Raw genomic sequence first — 20,721 nt, 5'->3', positions numbered from 1 at the left:
CGCTCAGCTGACAGCCGCTGCCGGGGCCGGTGAGGGAAGATGGCGCTGCGGCCGGGACCCGGCGCGGGGGGCGCCGGCGGGGCGGCGGGCGCCGGCGGGGGCGGAGCAGGGACCGCCAGGTCGGTGGTGGCGGGGGCGGCCGGGCCGGGGAGCGGGGCTGAGGGCTGCGGCCAGCGGGGGTGTGGGGCCGCAGGTGAGGGTCGAAGGGGGCGGAGGTGAGGGGGGGACGTGTGGAGAGGAGGGGGACAGATGGGATAGAGGTGGGGGGGTAGAGTCTGGGGGGCGCCGGCGAGCGATGGGGGGCCGAGGGGGACACGGGGTGGGGGCAGAGATGGGGGAGCCAGTGGCGATGAGGGGGCAGAGGTGAGGGGGAGACTTGTTGGATGGGGGCTTGGGGTACAGTTGGGATGTGGGGGTGGAGGGGTCAGGGCCCAGGTGGGGTGTGGGGGTCCTAGGTGGGTTATGTGGGGTCCTGGGTGGGGTGTGGGGAGCACAGCCGTTGTGGCTCCATAGTTTGCTGGGATTTATTTACGTTTTGGGATCCACCTTATCCCCCGGCTCATCCAGCTTTTGTAGCCACTTGCCATCAGGCGCGGCAGCCGCAATCTCAAATATTAGGGTGGGAAGGGATTTGGGGATTTTACCAGCCCCTCTTGGGGCCACTGGTGTCGGCAGCGATAAACGTTGCTTATCGCCACCGGGCAGGTTTGTGGCTGCTGCGGGACGGAGCCTCTGCTCGCCTGCCGCTGCTGTGGGGAGTTTTCTTCTCCCCTCCATCCCACAAAGGGCACCTCAGCGAAGAGAGAAGACTGAGGAATGGTGTCAGGAGAAAGAAATAGTGGTAAAAGAGATGTGTGAATACCCTGTGGTTTTCGAAAGGTTAGGAAGCTGTATTTTGCTACCTTTGAAGGCTTAGTAATTTTTTTTTTAACATAGGCTTTTGCGTGCTATTTATCTGTTGTCCTACTTCTAGGGAGGCGGGGTAAATTTTGCGTTTGACAAATAAGTTATTTGAGTTGTCTTGGATATCTGAAGCCTACAGTTTTGTCAGTGTTGTGGGGGAAGACCTTCACCTGCAAGGTGTGGGTCTGGGGTGCCCCGTCAGCTGTCTGAGCTGGTCCTTGCTCTGCACTGGGGAAGAGGCTCCCAAGGGGTCTGGAATACTTGGGAAGAGAAAAGCTGAAGCGTATATGCACAGCCTATGCATGCCGTGGAAGGGATGGGAGGCTATCTTTGTGTTTCCCCGTGTATATAAATCTGAAACAGTCCTTACCAGGCTGGATAAACAGTCTAACCTCTTAGAGCAACACTGTCTGCTCAGCAATTTAATAGGAAAGTAACAGAAATGTTATAAGTGGACTATAGGTTTTGAAAATAAAAGGATTTAAAAATAATTGTTTACCATTGTTAGTATTTTGGTTTCTTTGAGAATGAAGTTGAGGTAGAGGAAAAGTTCCGTTCCCTGAGTCTTTGTGTGTTCTTTGCCTTGTTTCACTTGAATTTTTGTGGATTTCTGCCATTCAAAAATACTAGGACGATCTATGTTGTGTTGATAGAGTTGTACTGATTGAGGATTAGGGGGTTTTAAAATCCACTTGTAGATAGGAAAACATTATATGTAGTCTGGAGCCTTTATAGTGAAGTATGAATATGGAGGAGGAGTTGCTTGTCCCCACACTTCTGCATTTTGACTGAAGCTGTTGGTTTGTTTAGGGTTTTTTTTAAGGTCCATAGTTAAAATACTTACCTGATAGGAGTTTACAGATTTATATGACTACTTTAAGAGTTCTGCTGTAGGGTAATTGCTGCATTTTCCTTATTTATTTTATTTTGTGCAGTGTATCGCATATATTATACTTGCTTACTGTGTTACCTGGAATATTATGGCTTGTTGCATGAACCTAGGTGGTAAAGTGCTTCTGCTGTTGAGAACAACAGAAATGTCTGCAGGCGCATTTAAATCCATTGGGGAAATAAAAAGGAGTAAGAAACTATATTAAAACAGCATGCTTAACAGTAGTTTAAAATATATAGATTTGCTGACATCTGGGGTCATAAAGGTTTCCATTGTCCAGAAAGTGCATTTGGTCATTTTAGAGCATACAGGCAGCTAGCTATAAATGTTCTTTTAGCCCCCAAGTAGTATATTGGCCCTTACAGACTGCTTAGTTTATCATGCCTATCTTTTTTTTTTTTAAAAAGAGACTTCTAATTTTGTCTGTTTATTCTTAATTCTCCTGTCAGTGTTGTTGTTTTGAGATAACTGGAATTAAGATGTTTTCTTTAAAAGGAAGTTACTTCTGCTGTTGCTCCTATCACTACATAGTTATCAAGTTCAATGGTTTGCTGTAGTGCTTCAGTTAATCTCACAAACTACTGTGCCTTAACTTGCTTACTCAGCACTGAGAATCAGCCGCTTTAACTAGATGTGTGCGGGCATTTCTTTTGTGTCTCTGGGAATTAGTTTAGAAATAAAGTTCCTGTTGCTTGTATAAAGAAGTTCATGGGGTTTATGTATGTGTGTGTGTGGCTGATGTTGGCAATTGCACAGCTAAATCTTGGAGCGAGGTCCGTGATGAATCCGAGCCGCACGTATGGCGTACTCCGCTGTAGGAGCTTGCTTTGCTACTTTTAACTAGCTCTTCTTCCAGTGCCCTCTAATTAGCTGCAGGTTTTTTTGTTGATTAGTTTTTGGGTTTTTTTCAACAGAGGCTTATAAATAAATCAGGAGCTCTGTAGAGAGGGATAAATATTTAATAGTCTGGCCTTTATTTGCGTCCAACAAGCAGTGGTACCTTGCTATGCTTGTTCAGTTTACATTACTTTTGCTGATTTGGAAGAATTTTTGTTGACCGGATTCCCCAATAAGAAGGGAAAACTTGAAGCTACAAACACTTTTCCATACTTGTGAGCTTTTCAAAAATAACTTTTGATATTTCATCATTCTGACTAAACTAAGAATTGCATATTTTTATGATGCCTAAAACTGCTGCACTTGCAGATCTGGCTAATGACAGACGCTCCACACATCTGAACTTGCACAGGTGTTATGGGGGTGCTCTGTACTGACAGCTGTTGCCATAGGTGAAACCAAATGCAGGCAAAATCCAGTTAATTCACTGGGCTTCAGCCTCTGAGCAGAGAAAACATCTTCTCTGACCAGCACAGGAGTCCAGCCATGGGTCCCTCTGTGGTTTTCAGTCAGCTGTTTGTCTTCATGACGTTAGTATTTGCGTGTGAAGAAGTGGATTAAAAATGACCAAATTGAACACGAGTCAGTTGGGCAGAGCTTTGCCACTGTGTGAACTGGACCCAATCCAGAGGAGCCCAGCACATGTTTTGAGATGAGGTAGCTTGCATCCGCGCAGTGCTTCAAAGAGAGAAACCAAAAATTGTGGTGATGGAGGATGGTAAGACATGGACCCGGTGGAAGGCATAGGCGTGTGTTAGTTGTGGAAGGAGAAGTCGGCACATAGTGGTCAGGGTAAAAGAAGCTGCTTCGGTTTTAAGAAGATTCTGAGTTAGAGGAGGAAGTGAAGAGTAATATGGGTTGTCTTGGTGACCGTGTAACCTGCTGTCTGTATAGTGGGTAGGTGCAATTTGCTCCTGGATAAATGCATAATTTAAATTCCTTATTTTATCTTAGTACTCATATTACACATCTCTTTTATATTTATAAACCAGGTTGGCTTTCAGAACTTCCTGCAGGTTTTGAAGAACTGTCTGCAGTCATTTGAGATAGCATTTTCTCCTTTACTCTTAGGCAGTTTCTTTTACATCCACCCTTGTGCTGAGGAATATTGAATATCTATAAGTGTGCTTCTCTTTCATGGTATTTTGATGTAATAGCTGCCTGGGACACTGAGTGAGGTTCTTGTTTGGTAAATTACTGCTGACGAGGGTTTCTGAGAGTTGCCGGCAAATGAGACTTTTAAACTGGGTACTTTTTTGCTGTTCGGCAGCACAGCACATGCTTCTGTTTGAAAGCGAGGGCTAGCAATTTCCATTATGATTTTACTTGAAATTTTAACAGTTCTTCCTCCAGGTGCACTTGGCACTTGATACGTGAATGAATATTATTTCCAAGGCACTATTTTTGTTGTAATTCGATGTCAATGAGAAAACAAACTCCATTATTTTATGATGCTTAGTGTTTCAAAGGGGTGGAGAATGCAGAAGTGGTGGGGTTTCATGGATAGTTTGTTTCTCTGCAGAAAACTGTTACTAAGCAGCTGAGAACTATTGTCTGGTGCAGTTAATGGTCTTGCTGAATCAGATCCTTCCAAGAGGAGATGCTTATTCATTCTGCGGTGCTTGAAGGCCTAGCCTACACTGACAAACTGACCTGGTACCAACCTGCGTAGGTGCCGAAACTCTGTTGTGGGTGATGTCGATGAGTCAAAGCCATTTTAGTGCTGCTGTGGAGGATAAGATCTATTTCTTTCTCGCTTTGCAGCCTGTGACCGCGCTGATGGTGCTGGTGGGACTCTGGTGCTTTGTGGGGATCCCTGGGAGGGGTGGCCTTTTCCCTGCGGTGGGGTTTGGGTTCTGCAAGACCTGCAGGAGCAGACAAATATGTTGACCAGAAGGTGGGAAGCTTTGGGTGGTGGTTCTGACGTGCCTGTTGAGGTAGCTTTTCACTCATTTATAATTGCACTAAAATGGTAGACTTCTGTGTACCCTTTTTTCTTCCTCCAGCTTCATGTTTCCTGTCGCAGGTGGTTTAGGCCCCCCTCAAGGTATGTATGAACTTAAAATTTTGAGCAAGAACTTCTTTGTTTAGATACATTAGACAGCTTAAAACAGTTGTGCACTGATGCTCAGAAGCATGATTATTAATTGAACGCCATAGCTATTTTTCCCTTTGAATTCAATGCTGGTAAGCTGACTCTTGCAACTCTATTTATAAAACTTTCTATGCAATGTTGAAGAAGCAGTGTTACCGGAATGCTAGATGAAAGATCTAGGAAAGCTGTATCTCCATTTTTAACCTGAATTTGCCTTTAAGATTTTTGTGTTATTTTGAGAGTGGCATTAACTTCTTTATGCTTCATCTACCAGCTGTGTATACCCATATTATGTGGGTGTTGCAAGACCTGGTAAATATTTACAAAGCACAGCAAGACCCTGGGACAAGAGTCAGAACCTCTGTGGAAAATATTAATACAATAGGAGAGCCTCACTATTAAATTACTTTTGTTCTCATTCCTGTTGCAGTGCTGTTTAATTAATGGAAAATACAGAGAGAACTTGTAGGGAGAGTAGGGAGTTTTCTTGTAAAAAGTCTCAGGGACTGATTTATGGATTATTCCTGACTGTGTCACGTTCCTCCTGGCATGCTTTTGTGTGTGATGTTCGGTTATGCACAGTTACAATTTTCTTATGGTGTGCTGGAAACAAATGTGTGTTAGCATCTGTCTCCCAAGATAGCAAAATATGAGGTAAGGAAATACTGACCCTTAATCCACTTGGCTTTATTGAGTGAATTAATACATTCCAGCTTGATTTGTCCAACTCTGTTGAAGTTTAGCTTTTACTGACAAATATTGTAACGATCCTAATATATCTAGCGGGCTAATTACCTTATAGACAAGATATCCAGCCAGATCAGAGCGTGAACTTGTGTTGTGAAATGATGAGTTCATTTTGCAAGACTTATTTTCAAAAGCTGCCAGTTTGTAAGTATTCCCTTTCAAGAGAAACGGACAATTGTCAGCTCTGGTCAAGCTGGTTAATTAAATCTCGTTAATTGGAAATGACCCTTTCAAAACTCACATGGGAAGAAACCCGCAGAGCAGATGGTGGGAGAATTCATCGGCTTAGTTATCGGGAAAGACCCATAACACTTCTTCCCTTAGACTGACCAATATCTAAAATAAGGAAATTCTGTGGCTGCCTGCAGTGTAGCATGTTGTTAAGTTTTTTTTAAGTAGTCCAGCAAGACTGAGAGTTTTCTTCCTTCGCTTTGCTAGTTTAGTTAAAAAACAAGGAAAAAAAGGGGAAAAAAATGCAAACCAAAACCCCAAACCTTTAACGCTAACTGGCAGCTTACCTTGTTTAATGTTTCATTGTAGGGATGATTCCTATGCAACAGCAAGGATTTCCAATGGTTCCTGTCATGCAGTCCAATATGCCAGGCATGATGGGAATGAATTATGGTTCTCAGATGCCTCCTGGACCCATGACCATGCAGGTGCGTGGCAATGAAATGTGGACTGAAATGAAATAGCTTGGGTATTAGTCCCTAGTGGGACATCATATTTTGTAGTATTCTCTTTGAAGATATTTCTGATTTAAATTTAAATAATTCTCCAGGTTTTGCTGGGATCTGGATAGAGAGTGTGGAGGAGTATGACACCCATTACTCACTGTTGTAGAGTAGAGAGAAATGAGGGTGTAGTGCAAGGACAGCACCAGTAATATTTAAAGTAACTTGGATGTTATAGCCCACTCGAAGATGTCAGAATCTGAACTTTCATTTCATTATACGTGTTATGACACCAAAGTGTGGTAAGAGAAGCATGGTCTCTGAACAGGAAAGGAAACAAAAGCCTCAGCAAGATGTTGAAAAGATGCCACCTACTCCAAAGTGTAGTTAGTAATAGCATTGAATTGTTAAGTAACTATAAATCAAAACTCCCACAACTTACTTCTTCTGTCTTTTTAATTTTGCTTCATGCTTTTTCTTCTTCTGCTCTGGTTTTATGTACTTACCGTTAAGGTGGCGTATTGTGTAGTATTTTAAATGAGACCTTTATAAGCTGATAAGAAGTGACTGTGTGCACAATCTGATCGATCATGAGCAATTCAATGAATTGTTTTATCCTTTTGTAACTCAAATGCTGGAGTTAATAGAATTAAATTTCCTGAGCGTAGGTGGCAATTCATAAACTTTCTTTTCAAATAACTTGTCCTAGGGAGCAAGGAACATTTTAAATGTGCTGTATTTTCACACATGACCAGTTTTCCCATTTGTCCTACTTCCTGTGTTTCATTCTCATTCTTTTTCTTGCTTAAAGTAACTTTGTCTTTAACTCTGCTGTTGCTAATTGAGGAAAATGAAGACTGAAATACAAGTAGCTAATATTATGGTTTTTAATCTTTTGTTTTCCCTTTAGCACCATATGTGCTTATGTACAAATTTGCACTTTGCTGAAATTCAATGTTTTGACATGGCTTTGTAGCCGAATTGCTATGTGACAAATTGAATTTATTGTATCTTGCCATCTCCTTACACTCCCTTCCCTTCCCACCCTCACCTGGCATTTATTTTATTAATTTTGTAAAATATATGGTAGGAAGATGTTTTATTGAGAGCTGGCCTAAAAATAATAAACAACTTTTTTCCTCTTCCTGTGTGTTCTGATACCAAAGAAAAAAGGAATGGTAAGAAAAGTAAATTATTTTCTGGCCCCTTCTATATTAGGCAAGCTTTGCTGCTATGACTGTACCAGAATATATTTCTCAGCAAATGTTTCTGATACAGATGCAACTTATTCAGACAGATCTCCTCTTGGCCCTTGTCGTACACAGTCCCCCTCCTTTGGAGCCCTGGCTAAGCTGTGTTTGCAAAATGCCTAGACCATATTTTGCCAGCATCCATCATTTGTTAGGAGTATGTATGCACCTCTAGCAAGGAATTTAAAAGTATTACTCAATCAGTTAGAATAGGAAACAAAAAACCCAAGAAAACTCAAAAGCGTGGTACTGAACCATGTATAGCGCTGCAGAATGCCTGTAACGTTCGTGCTCTTGAGGTAGGTTGTATGGATTTGAAGTCTTGATTTTTGCATTTGACCAGACCCTCCTGTCTTCTAAAATCCTTTAAGAATTGTAACTCATCATTGAGAGGGAAGAGTGCCATCTACTGAATGACCAGTGCTTTCTTCTGTAACAGCTAGGCTCAACCCGCTATACTTAATGCTCTCAATTTTAGGAGATCTGTCTGGTTCCCAATTTGGCAGGGTGTAATTGCCAGTGGTTTGGCTTTTTCTGTGAGGGGGGGAAAAAATCTTGGAGTTGTATTATTTATTTTATTCTAGGGTGGCATGCCCTTAGGACCGATGCCAGCAACTGGAATGCCTTACATGGGACAGGCTTCTTTCTTGGGAATGCGTCCAGCAGCCCCGCAGTACACCCCTGACATGCAGAAGCAGTTTGCAGAGGAGCAACAGTAAGTGACGCATTACTGACTCTTGGGAAATTCTTCTTTTTCTAAGGGGGAGATGTGGTCTGGAGAGCTAGTCCACGCAGTAAAAATATTATTGGTTTCTCTAGAAAAGTAGTCCGTTTAGGACTGCAGAATATTCTTGAGATCATTCCATTGTATTTAAAGGGTATCTGTGAAATTAGTAGTGGCTGTCATACGGCTCTGAGGAAAAGTGGAAATGTGTATACCGAGCCTCTGAATCTGAGAGAGAAGAAATGGAAAAATCAAGAAGTTTGACATGAACATTACTCAGTGATCTTAAAGGTCTTTTCCAACCTAAATGGTTCTATGATTCTATTGTAATGGAAAATTATTTTTAGATTTTTTTTTAATCATTTTGCTTCAGGAAGAGGTTTGAGCACCAGCAGAAATTCTTAGAAGAAGAAAGAAAACGTCGCCAGTTTGAAGAGCAGAAACAAAAGCTGAGACTCCTAAGCAGCGTGAAACCTAAGGTATGTCCTAAATAATAAGTGGGGTGTTTCTTCCTTCACCTTTTTTTTTTTAATGGCTTTTAATAGAATGGTCTCTTTCAACAATCAGATAATTGGGAACTTTTATGAGACGTTAGATTACATCTTGCAAAGCATCTGGAATAGTGAGTCCTTTACACACTCTTGGTGTAATGTAAACAAAGTCTGATGTTGAAAATGAAATCAGCTTTTGAAGAATAAACCAACCTAGTGTGCAACATTTGAGAGCAGATTAAGTTTCTAGAATAGAGAATGTCTGGTTGCTTGTTAACTTTGTCCAAAGTTTTGGACACTTGCAATGAGCTCGAAGGCTCTTATCTGCAAGAATGCACATAGCTGAGCAAGGTTTATATATTGTTCTTGTGCATAAAGCTATGTCTAAAGACTGAGAAACACTCTTGTGGTGTAGTCTGCAAAGTAAATGCTTTCTAAATATGGGGATTATTGTTGATATGCTTCACAAAAGCACTGTTGGAGAAAAAACTGTTTAATCTAACAGCAGGCATTGCTCATTTTTGTACTGAAAAAGTGTGGATATTGACAGAAAACTGAGCTGTTTTGTGAGTTTTTCAAAATATGTTCTATGGTGTTTCAGACAGGTGAAAAAAGCAGGGATGATGCTTTGGAAGCCATTAAAGGAAATTTAGATGGTTTTTCTAGAGATGCTAAAATGCACCCAACACCAGCATCACATCCAAAAAAAACAGGTTTGTAATTTTTCTCATCTTCCAACTGAAAATAAAACTCTGATGTTTGAAATCCTCAGCAGGGAGAACTAATTCCAAGAAGTATTTTTATTTGGTGGTACAAAGTGAGTGGATTACTGTTTTATAAAATAAAGTGTCATTCCAGCAACTGTTTGCTTGGTCAGGTGAAATATTAGGTATCAGTTTTTATTAGAAGACTTGAAATCTTTAGAAGAAAGCCTAATGTTCTGTGCTTAACGTGAAATATCATGGAAATTGCTAATGCATTTGTTCTTTTCTAGTCACAGCATTAATTAATGTTCTGCAGAGTGCTTTTGAAGCTGAAAAGTGCTATAGGAGTGCTATGAACGATCAAAGCATTGTATAATGACTTTGGTGTACTGAAGCAGTTTACTTGTGTACCACTGCCTGGGCATGGTCAAACTGAAGCCTTCTGTATTCTCTTCTCAGTAATTACTACATTTGTAACAATTGCTGCTAAAGGTATCCTATGGGTTGTAGCACAGTTTGTTCTGTGTCTAGCCTGAAACAAAGCTTATCTAGACAAGCTTTTTTGTGTATAAAATCTTTATCTGTACTGTAGATTTGCTCTCTGATAATTTCAGTTGCAGGTGGCTTCTGACAATTTTCTGTTGTCTGTAGATTTGCTCATCCTGTGTCAGTTCTGTTAAGATGGGTAACTATGTAAGGGATCAAACAGCAGATTGTCCAAATGAGTACACATTTCTTAACGTACCTTGTGATATGTTATTGAGCTTTTGAGGATAAAACACTCCTTTGAGGGAGAATGTCCTCTTGTGCACACCCCCACTATGTCCAGTTTGAAATATTACTTCTTGGTTTGTTTTGACCCAGTCTGTTTAAAACAAACAGAATACTTCCATAGCCAGTGTTAAGAATCAAGCACAGTCAAAGTGTTTACATCATGAAAATCTGGGAGAGAAGATGCATGGTTGGAAGTGGCTGCTCAGTGTTACCTTATGTGCTTGTTATGCTGAGAATAATAACACTACACATCTCTGTCAAATAATGCATCCACTGCTGTTTCCCCTCACCCATTTGCTGTGTATGCCTAGTATTTGCCACTTTTCCTACCTTCCACCTGTGAACCTCTTTCCTCATCGCTTTGCATTGTGTCTTCATTCCATTTTACAGATCATCCCACATCATCCCATTCTGCTGTATCTGTTTCCCACTCTGCTTTTCTCGATGACGAAGAATTTAGTGAATTTATACAAGGGCCTGTTGAAATTCCCAAACTGGTGCTTCAACCCACCTCTCAGCCTTTTCAGCCTTTCCATTCTGCTACTGAGGCTGGGCAACTGCTTTCAGAAAAGGCTGTGGTCCAACCTCTCCCTCCAGCCCAGGCTCCAGTGTTATCCATCCTGCATGGTACAACTGGGCAGGTTCCTTATTTTCCTACCTCTGCATCTTCACCCAATATCCATAAAACAGGTAACTCTAAAGTATCTTTTTTTTTTTTTTTCCCACATGTCACCTTCTGTCATAGAGCTACACAGAGTCTTTACTTATTTTGTTGTGTTTTTTTTCAGTCTGGCTGAAAGAAATAATATATAGACAATTAAGTAGAAACCTGGTGATCCAGGGGAAAAGGTGAAAGGTGATTTAAGTCCCCTTCTTTCTTCCCTTAGAACTGGATTGTAAAAGCAAGCCATGTATGGATCCAAAGATTGCTAAATATGATCTTAAGTGAAATAAGTCCCGTGTGCTAGCATCTTCATAAGTCTGTAGTAGGAGAAGATACAGTTGAGATGGTGGTAAAAAAAAATAACTATTATGCTGATGCGGCACACTTGTGTGCTTCCTCTCTTGGAGGCTAAATGGATGTTGGTGAGATTAACGTGAAGAATTTTGCAGCTGTAAGCAGATATTGGACACTTCTGCCACTGATGCCTAGATTATTATGTAACGGTCATCTTAATACAGAAAATAGTTTTGTGTATTCCTTCTCCTACTTGTTGCTTTTTGCTCATTGAATTTGTTGAGTATGCATGGTAAGTAAAGGGCAGAATCAGGCTCTAAAAGTGTTTGAACAGGGTGGTGCTGTTGATCTCAGCTGGGACAGATACTCATCTTGATAACTCATCAGTGGTACCAATAATAATTTTCCTTTGAAAGTGTGGAACTGTGATCTGGGTGGTTAATAACAAAATACAAATAATTCCTCCTACTGTTTATTCAGGCCCTTCCTTGGAGGAGAAAGTCTTAGATAATGGCTCAAATGAATCTGGACAAGAGCAAACCAAACTTAAAACATCCGAAGTTGGGCACAAAGCCTCGGCTGCGAGCCAAGTTAATCCCAGTCTAACCATCAATGACTGGGATATAGTAGGTGGACATGAAAGTGGTACCACTGCTGCAGAGGTGCACAAGGCTTCAGAACAAAACATAGCAGTTGAAGAGTGTGGTGAGCAAATGAAACATTTGACAGAATTTAAATCTAATAAAATGCTGCTTGAATGCTAACACTCTGTACACTAATTCTAAGGCCAATCCTGCATAATTTTGCTCTGAACGCCTGCTTGAATAATATATCAGTGCCTCCTGCTCCTTGCTAAAAGTATAACAACTATGATTTTGCTCTGAACTTTTTTCATGTGAATTTACTGCTGTAATCACTTTTAACATGTTTGTTTAATCAGGTCTGCTGTTTTAAAACGTTCTGTCCTCTTTCTTGGGGGGAAAAAAATTATGTTCTCTCTAAAGATTTTTTTTTTTAATGACTTAAGGAAACATTACTAAAACGGTCAATGTCATGGTGGGTTTTCATCTTTTAACTTTGAGGGGATAAATTCTTGTTAAAATGGGTTGAAACCCTTAGCTAGTTAATACTTGTTTCCCAGACAATTTGCTGCTCATATGTGTTATGTCTAAAACTATCTGTGCTTTAGGCATCAAAATTTCAAAAGCTGAACAAGATAAAAACTCAAAGCAAGCTTTCCTTCCTGTTTGGATTTTATTAAAGCTGACTATTGACTGTTCGGTTTTGGTTTATTTCAACCAAAATAGATGCAAGGCCTGTGGTACACCTTGATTAGTGCTCTGATGTTGTACTTAAGGATTATATGAAACGTGGGCTCCACTGCAGTCAAGTGTGATAAAAATAAATGTAGCCCTTTGTGTGATCTCACTGGGAGGTGAGAGGAGATAGAGAAGTGGGAGAAGGCTCCTGGTCTGTAGATAATTGAATTGGGCGCTTTCTCAAGCAGTTATTTCTTTCCTAGAAGTACCATAACTTTTTATTAATACACTCATGTGTTCCTCTCCTCAGTGATTGGACATGTTGCTTTCAAGTGTTTTCTTATCCAGTTTATTTAAAAAGCATTATTGGATTAAATTAGATTATCTGAATGGACATTTTTAATAAGTGGAGGGCTTTGTAATAGGCAGTAAATTGCTAAAAGGGACTTAACTTTAAAGAATATACAGCATGAAAATAGAAGCTGTTAATGTATTAATAGTTCAGTCAGTTGCATTGTTCATTTTGTACATATCCAACAGAATCTGATGCCTGTTTAAACAAGAAAAAAACAAAGGGGGCGGGCAGGGGGAGGCAGGACACTACCCTCTTTTAAGAATGTGAGGCACAGTGAGTATAAATACAGCCTGCAGATGAAGGTGGTGTTGGAAGTGATTATGTAGAGCAACAATAGTTAACAATAGTTCCAAATGTTAAGGGTGCTTTTAAGGATGAGCTGAAATACAATAGTTCCAAATGTTAAGGGTGCTTTTAAGGATGAGCTGAAATACTTTGTGAGGAACAGAAGTAGTTAAGTGATAACACTGAAAAATGGCAGACCCTTGGTCGCCTGGATGTTATAAAAGTTTTGAGTAAGACTTCCCTATCTATCAACTAAATGTGGCTGAGAATTCCTTTTCACAGCCTATATTATTTGATTTTTAAGGGGCTGAATTTTATCAGAGATATTCAAGGGTGAGAAGCAAGAACTGGTAGGATGCAGAAATGCATGGAAGGGTGGTTAAAGCTGAAGAATAATGAGATGGAGGAAGTAGCAAATTTATTTTACTTGGCTGGTGAAATGGAAGGAATTGCTTATGTTAAAATGTGCTTGGAGTTGTGGGATGATTAGAAATTAGACCGCAGTCAGGAGAGAATCCATGTGGAAGATGAGGAGGTGCAAGGGCACTAGGGAAGACAATGAAATCTGAAATTATTCTAATTTTTTTCATTTCTCCATCCAAGATGAGCATAAAGTCTGCTTTAGAGGGAGCTAGCTAGGAAGTAAAACCATGAGACTGAGGGGAAGAGTCCACACAGTGGAGAAGGAGATAACCACTTCGCAGGGAGTAAAGGGAGTAAAAGGCAGATCATACGAAAGCCTGGAGTAGTGAAAGTGGCTCTGACGTCTTCTGGATCTGAAGGCTAGGAGCAATGGGGCAATGGATACGTTTTCGTGAACATGAGATAGGATCTTGCTGAGATTCAGTCTAATAGGCTGTTTGTGGTTTTCCCCGATAAGGATGTTTTGGTGGAACATTGTGTTTCTTATGGTAGGTATGAATTAATTTATTCTACAAGTAGCCCTAATAACATATACTTGATGGGAAGACTACATTTGATATGGCACAGAACTGCCACTATGAAATTTTAAGAGACAGAGACTTGAGCTTCTCAACTAGAAGTTAAGAGGGAGGCAAATGAGGAGCTCCTCATTTCATTATGTATATAACTACATTCTTGCAGTTACTGCCAAATCATTGTAGTTATGTTGAAATACATATTCCTGCAGTAGCTCTTTTTCCTCTGAGCACAGTGATTCCTATCTGAAATCTTTGCCTGAAATGCTAAATTATACTGACCAGCTATGAACTAGTCTCCAAGATCTTTATAGACTGAATCTGTATATCCTAATACAACTATCTCTCTTGTTCTTACTGAACGGAATACATTTAGGGGTTGGAGTATTCCCTTCACAGGACCCGATTCAGCAGATGATGCCTCCTTGGATTTACAACGATAGCTTGGTCCCAGGTAAACAAGAAAGTGGGCATTTAGCCAAGTGGGCAATGTAAGGTGTGAATATACGTGTGCTTACGTTGCCATTTATTGATCAAAGCATTATTCTTCAGTCATCAAATGAATCCTGTATCTGTGATAAGTTACACATTTATGGTGGCTTTATCTGCATTTGAAGAAGTATGGATTTTATTCAAGCATGTTAAATGTTTAATCTAGAATTTGTTACGGCAGCAGATTTAGAGGTTGCATTGCTGATAATGCTTTCATGGGTAGTCTGGTTTTTGGCATGTCTTGTAATTAAGCAGGCTCATTTCTTAAGGCTATTTGTCTTATATATGCAAATAACAGTAAATAGAAAACAAAACGCTGTAGTAAATATTGATGACGCTGAGGTTTAAATACATAAAGCTGTTATAACTATCTTTTTATATGGATTATCCTGTATTTTCATTAAAGAAACATGTTTTGAAATGGAGCACTGAATTTTACGTAAGATATTTATTTGCTTGTGTTAAACTTGTCCATAAAGACCATCCAATAATGAATTTAGATGAAGCATGATACAATACAATGCCAGAATGCTGTTGCCTTACCTTACACTTTGAGTGTTCCTAATTTTATATAATGTTAAGTTTGAGACAAAATAGAAAAGCAGTCTTATATTCACTTGAAAACAGCAGTTGTCGCTGTCTAATACTGAGTCCCTCTTAACAGACTTATATAAGAAAATTTTAGAAACCACTTTGACTCCTACTGGAATAGATACAGCTAAACTCTATCCCATACTGATGTCGTCTGGATTGCCCAGAGAGACTCTTGGACAGATATGGGCTTTAGCCAACCGTACTACCCCCGGGAAGCTCACAAAAGAAGAGCTCTACACTGTCCTGGCCATGATCGCAGTAACTCAGGTATGACTAACGCTTTGGAGATTAGTGCAAAAAGGCAGTTCACTTAACTAATCTGCCATGGATCGCATGTTGGCACAAGTGGCTGGGATACCACACCTGTAGTAAAATACCACTTCTGTTGAAGCCCAGAGGAGAAGCTCTCCTCGTAACTTCAGTGGGATTATAATTTCATCCCCTGCACTTATATTTCAGTTACTCCTTTCTTTAGTGTCAACTGAAGATAGTTCTTAGATACACCTACCAAACACATGTATGTATTTCTAATAGAAAATACTGGCTGTGTTTCTTCTGTTGTGTACACATCTGTTTTCCTCAGACTTTATGGTTCCTGTATCTCTTAGTCCGTAAATATCTAGGCTTGCTACCTCTCTCCTGAACCAGCGGAGTGTTAATTTGGGGCTTCCATTTTTTGTCAGCATAGTGTTACCTCTTAGCGGTTTATTTCCTGATAGCAGCCCTGTATGAAAACTAAGGCAAGAATATCTCAAGCGATGAAGATTGAAGCTGAGGTACCTTATTGGAATGGTTGTGTGGGAAAGATGATATAGCACACAAGGTTCAGCATAGCTTTGCTTGCCAGTGCTTACTTGATTGGTTTGCTAAAAGCCAAACAGGAATGCTGTCAAATGTCTCTGCCCACCCAGGTGGGTATTGGCACCTTCTGTGTACCTCCAGCAGTCAGGGTGTTGAATATGATTCACTTATACAGACTCTTCATAGCATGTTTTGCTTTGGAAGGTTTACCTGAAGCTTGACCAGTACCCTGCTCTTTCATGGTTTCAATAATACAGGCTGGAAACTGGAGTGAGAATGCACTATGCCTTTTTGTTGATGTATGCATGTGTATATGGGTGTCTTTTGCTTTTCTGCCTTTGCAGAGAGGAATACCTGCATTGAGTCCTGACGTGTTAAACCAGTTTCCAGCTGCCCCTGTTCCTACTTTAACTGGATTTCCAATGCCACTGCCTGCCACAGTAAGCCAGCAGCCTCTGATGCCCTCCGCGCCGCCGGTCTCCATGCCTCTTAGCATTGGGCCAGCTGTGATGGGAATGAACATCACGGCACCAGCGGGCGGAGCTGCAGCACAGCCTTCGGGAGGATTCGTGCCATCCTACCCGCCGAGTCAGGTTAGCTCGCTCTTGTTGCGAAGCGAATCTCCGTTGTCCTGGAAAGAGAATTAGCCCGACTCTTTCAAGCCGTGTACTGACAACAGACTTTAATTAAACAGAAAAAAATGGAGCTGAAATCTAGCATGTGACGTGTGAAGACATAGTCATGCCACTAAGGACGTTGTTTTATGTTTTCTGTTTCTTTCTGGTGTCATTAGAAGAGGTACAAAAGCATTCTCCATTACAAACTAATTGCATTGAAAGAGGATTTTAGTTAGGATGGAACTTTAGGTTAAACTGTACAACCGAATCTGTTAGCTGGTAAAATAAGTCAGAGTTTTCAGGAGAAGCTGGGAACTATAAAAACCTTTGGTTTACAACACTGTAAATCTGTGTAAGGGATAAATTTTGCTTTTTGCAAATACGGTTCATCCTTCTTCAGAAAATATTTCTTTGATGCTTTTGCTGTGTGTATCGATTTTTCAGTTATTGATTGATTTAAATTATTTGTCCTGTGTTAAAAGACTACATGGCTATGATCCGTAATACATTTAATGTGAAAGGATTAGAGTTCCTTATTCATCTGTTCTTCATGCATACTACTTGTAATCCTGTATACTTTGTGTGTGTTTTGCGTTGGGTGAGGCGCAGGTGAAGTGGAAAAGGTGACTATGCTAATTTTGTGTGCTAACATTGAAAGGTTTTTTCCATCATTTGCTTTTTTTTTTCCTCTTAAGTTGATCACACTACTCTGAACTGCTTTCATGCTGTATGGCAATTTGAAAAGACAACAGTATAACAATTTACATGTTGTTTGTAATTCAGGTAGTAAAACCAGAAGATGATGACTTCCAGGAGTTTCAAGATGCGTCAAAGTCTGGCTCACTTGATGACTCTTTCACTGATTTCCAAGGAGATGTAGCTGGCTCCTCCAAAGCGGCCAGTTCACAGCACCGGAGCAGGTAGTAGATCTTTGTTTTCCACCCCTTTGGTATTTTAGAACTCTTGTAAGGAATGAAATGTTTTCCACTTTTGGGGGTAGCTGCATAGCCTATAATTTTCTTCCGTCACCTGACTTCTACTCTGACAGGTTCTTTTGAAGGTTGTTACGACTGCAATTAGGCTTTCTGAATCAAAAATGGCATTTGACGTGCCATAGGTGGTTGGCCATTCTTTAGCATTCCAGTCATCATGCTGAGGTAAACTGCATTTATGAGGTATGGGGATAGGTTTTCAAGTGTTTATGCTACTGCACAGGCAATTGAAAGTTACTTCATACTGTGCATTCAGGCGAAAATCTTATATAAAGCTGTTCAGAAAAAATACACTGGGACAGAGGGGTTCTGCATTCAGTGCTATGTGCTTCCATTAAAAGTATGACCCCATGTTTGTTGGAGTTGGTAGAAACCATTTGCTGACACCAAGGTCTATCTTCAGGCCCTGAACATGAACCCCAAAATTCATGCAAAGAGCATGATGTCGTACTCTTAAATGTCTGAGAACTCCAGTGGACAGGGTTTTTATTATTTCTGTTGTTTCTCTGGCCAGTGCTTAAACTTTCGATAACTAACTATAAATCTCAATTGAAATCTCATTCAGACTTCAGCAGTCTTGGCTTTTCATTTGGGAGACTGCCAAAATGTAATTCCGGATCAGGCAAATTTTGTATAACAAAATGAGTAGGCTTGTTTACTCCCTTTGAGAGTTTACAATTAGTCTTTCAAAGTCCTGTGATTACAAAATTTCAGTGTTGTTTCCTTTTACTGCACGTGGCAAACTTTGATGTACCTCCCAGGTGTCTAACTGTAGACGTATAAATTTTCTGTGCATTGAACTGGCTGCTTGTAGTTGCAAATCGAACTACCACTTTCCAGGTAAGCAGTGATTACCAGTTGCTTCCTCAACAGTGACGTCAAATGGAGACACTAAAACAAATTGTTCTGTTACACCGTGCCTGACGGCATTCCATGTAAGAAATTAAATTTTGCTGATGTCAGTCAATGCCACGTGCAACTGAAGATGCTCTGTTTTAAATATATCTTAATTTGTTAGGCATCATTTTGCAGTTAAAGCTACTCTGTTACTGAAAGTTTTAACAGAAACATTGTTCGTAAATGCCACAACGGGAACTGGGGGATCATTAAAATAAAATAAAATTTAAAAATGGTGTTTCTTTTTCACTGCAGCGGTTCTCTTTATTCAGTTGTAAAAGCATTCAGTTTTGAACAGAATGTTACAATGAGCTATAATCTAATTGCTTATGGAGCTTTATTTTAAAAAAGCCATCTGTAGAGTACAGATGATTAACCATTACATTGGCCAGGATTGCATACCTAATAGCCTGTTTTGCAGTGATGTGAAATTTAATTATATTACCATAAGCTATATTTTTTTTGACATTGCACTGTCTGCCTGCAAGCATCGCAGACCATCATTAGCACGTGTGTGCAAGTGCTAGGTTTGTATGTTGCTTGTAGGCTGCTGATAAGGAGATTTAAATGGCTCTGGAAAGATTCTTGCTTCAGGCCAAAGAACGCCATAGAAATTCATTCACGTTTTCAACGTGCGTAGTATTGAATGACATAAACTAGAGGTAAAATGCATCATTCATATGTAAAGGATGTTGTTCTGTAGAGCTGCCAAGGTCTGATAAGGGGGCTTGTGTGGAGGGCAAGCAAAGCTTTCGCAGAATGTCTTCCAAATCTTACAGCAGTTGCTAACATGGTGTTAGGTGGTTATGGCAGTTCTACTATGTGAAGTAGTGTGTTTATGTGCAAAAAGATTTGCTTGTGTAACTGTGGACTAATCCTTACTTTGCCGATTAGATAGCTACCTACCTAACCTCGCTGATTTGCACTGACAGAAATTCAAAGCTATCCTTTCCTTCCTTTTGAACAGTGGTTCCACTTTATTCTCTTATTTCATTACATATTGCAAAATTCTAATCAAAAGTAGACAAGCTGAAAGTATGGAGCTGGCAAAATCTCATGCAGTTTTAACTCTTTACTATGTCTAGTTCTATCAGGGAGAATTGTCCTTATGCTGCCCTGGGCAAAGTCATAAATTAAACAGCAGTGATTCCTGGGGTATGTCTGTGTGCTTATTGTCTCCTGGGCTAGGAATTCCTGTGGTGTAAAGTTCTGGAGTGTTGTGTTCGTGTTTTGGTACAAATTAAAATCAAGAAGGGTGAAAATTGACTTCTGGCCTAAAGAAATATACTTAGGTGAGATAAAGTACAAATTCACCCGTCAGTTGCCCAGGTGCCTGTTTACCTGCTCTTATTCTTAATAGAAATTGAGGTAGTTTTTATCAGGTTCTTGATTAAGAACTCTTTAGTGATCCAAATTGTCTAGTCGTAATAAGAGGCTCCTTTAAATAAAACCTGGAAATGTAGATTTCTCATGGATAAATTAAGGAACTTTGCTTTTATCTCTTTTGTTTTTAGTGTTCCTTCTTTACTAATGCCACTCCCAGGTAATAAGACACTCTCATCAACTGATAAGTATGCTGTGTTTAAAGGAATCGCAGCCGAGAAGCCTTCTGAAAGTACAGCTACTTTTGGAGGTAAAAGGAAAAATATATAACCGCTATGAGCAATTTATTGCAATATTTCATATAGCTTGTTTTTGACATTGATGAAATACTAATATTTAAAAAATCAGATCAATTATGTCAACATAAAATTTATTATATGAATTCCTAATATCTTTATGTAAATGTATTCCTTTTCTCATATTCATTAGATTGTGGAGACAAGTATAGTGCTTTCCGTGAATTAGAACAACCATCAGAGAGCAAATACTTAGGTAAGTGGTATGGTTTTTTGGAGCTGTTTTAACACGTCTTCATGATTATTTTTATGAGCTGCAGAATTTCTATTGCTAGAATTATGGAATAATAGTGCTTCTGCTCCTCTAAACAATTTAGCAGGAAGCATCCTGAAAAAATAGTGTAATATGCTTTTGGAACAATCTACAAATTGTATTTCTAGACGATTGCATCTCTTTTGGATGCTTCTGAGTTTTATTTTAAGATAACAATACGGCTGGAACTTTCTCATTTTAACTAAGGAGTCATGTATTCTTGGAAGACAGAATAAGATGCTTTTAGACAAAATTGCAACTTTTTTTCTATTGTTAGGGCAGAATTTAAACCTTTCATCGTCTCTGGTGCTGTAAGAATAGGTCTGATCACTTATTTTGAAATCTGTACTTAACTGGTTTTAACTGGGAAGGTAAAACCTAGATGGCATTTGAGGTGCAGCATCTGTGCAATTACGAAACAGAGTCTCCCTAAGCCTTTTCCACAACCAT

At 39.9% G+C, this 20,721-nt stretch overlaps 1 protein-coding gene across 4 annotated transcripts in view; it reads left to right on the top strand.

Annotated features, from left to right (window-relative positions):
- Positions 1-20,721, top strand: part of SYNRG (synergin gamma) — a 41,709-nt gene continuing 20,988 nt past the window's right edge. Inside the window, exons 1-14 of one of the 4 annotated variants that reach the window (XM_075113461.1) lie at positions 1-119; positions 4,699-4,739; positions 6,075-6,193; positions 8,043-8,173; positions 8,556-8,661; positions 9,275-9,386; positions 10,542-10,841; positions 11,590-11,814; positions 14,323-14,400; positions 15,103-15,299; positions 16,178-16,426; positions 17,234-17,370; positions 19,854-19,972; positions 20,152-20,214. In XM_075113461.1, coding sequence (XP_074969562.1) covers positions 40-119; positions 4,699-4,739; positions 6,075-6,193; positions 8,043-8,173; positions 8,556-8,661; positions 9,275-9,386; positions 10,542-10,841; positions 11,590-11,814; positions 14,323-14,400; positions 15,103-15,299; positions 16,178-16,426; positions 17,234-17,370; positions 19,854-19,972; positions 20,152-20,214 — 1,957 coding nt within the window. In that variant the 5' untranslated portion in view covers positions 1-39. The remainder of the gene's footprint in view (positions 120-4,698; positions 4,740-6,074; positions 6,194-8,042; positions 8,174-8,555; positions 8,662-9,274; positions 9,387-10,541; positions 10,842-11,589; positions 11,815-14,322; positions 14,401-15,102; positions 15,300-16,177; positions 16,427-17,233; positions 17,371-19,853; positions 19,973-20,151; positions 20,215-20,721) is intronic. The other 3 variants (XM_075113463.1, XM_075113462.1, XM_075113464.1) reach the window with 3 other exon arrangements.

Source organism: Phalacrocorax aristotelis, chromosome 18 (assembly GCF_949628215.1).
Source record: "Phalacrocorax aristotelis chromosome 18, bGulAri2.1, whole genome shotgun sequence".
Taxonomy (NCBI): Eukaryota; Metazoa; Chordata; class Aves; order Suliformes; family Phalacrocoracidae; genus Phalacrocorax; species Phalacrocorax aristotelis.
This window is presented reverse-complemented; position numbering and strand designations above follow the sequence as displayed.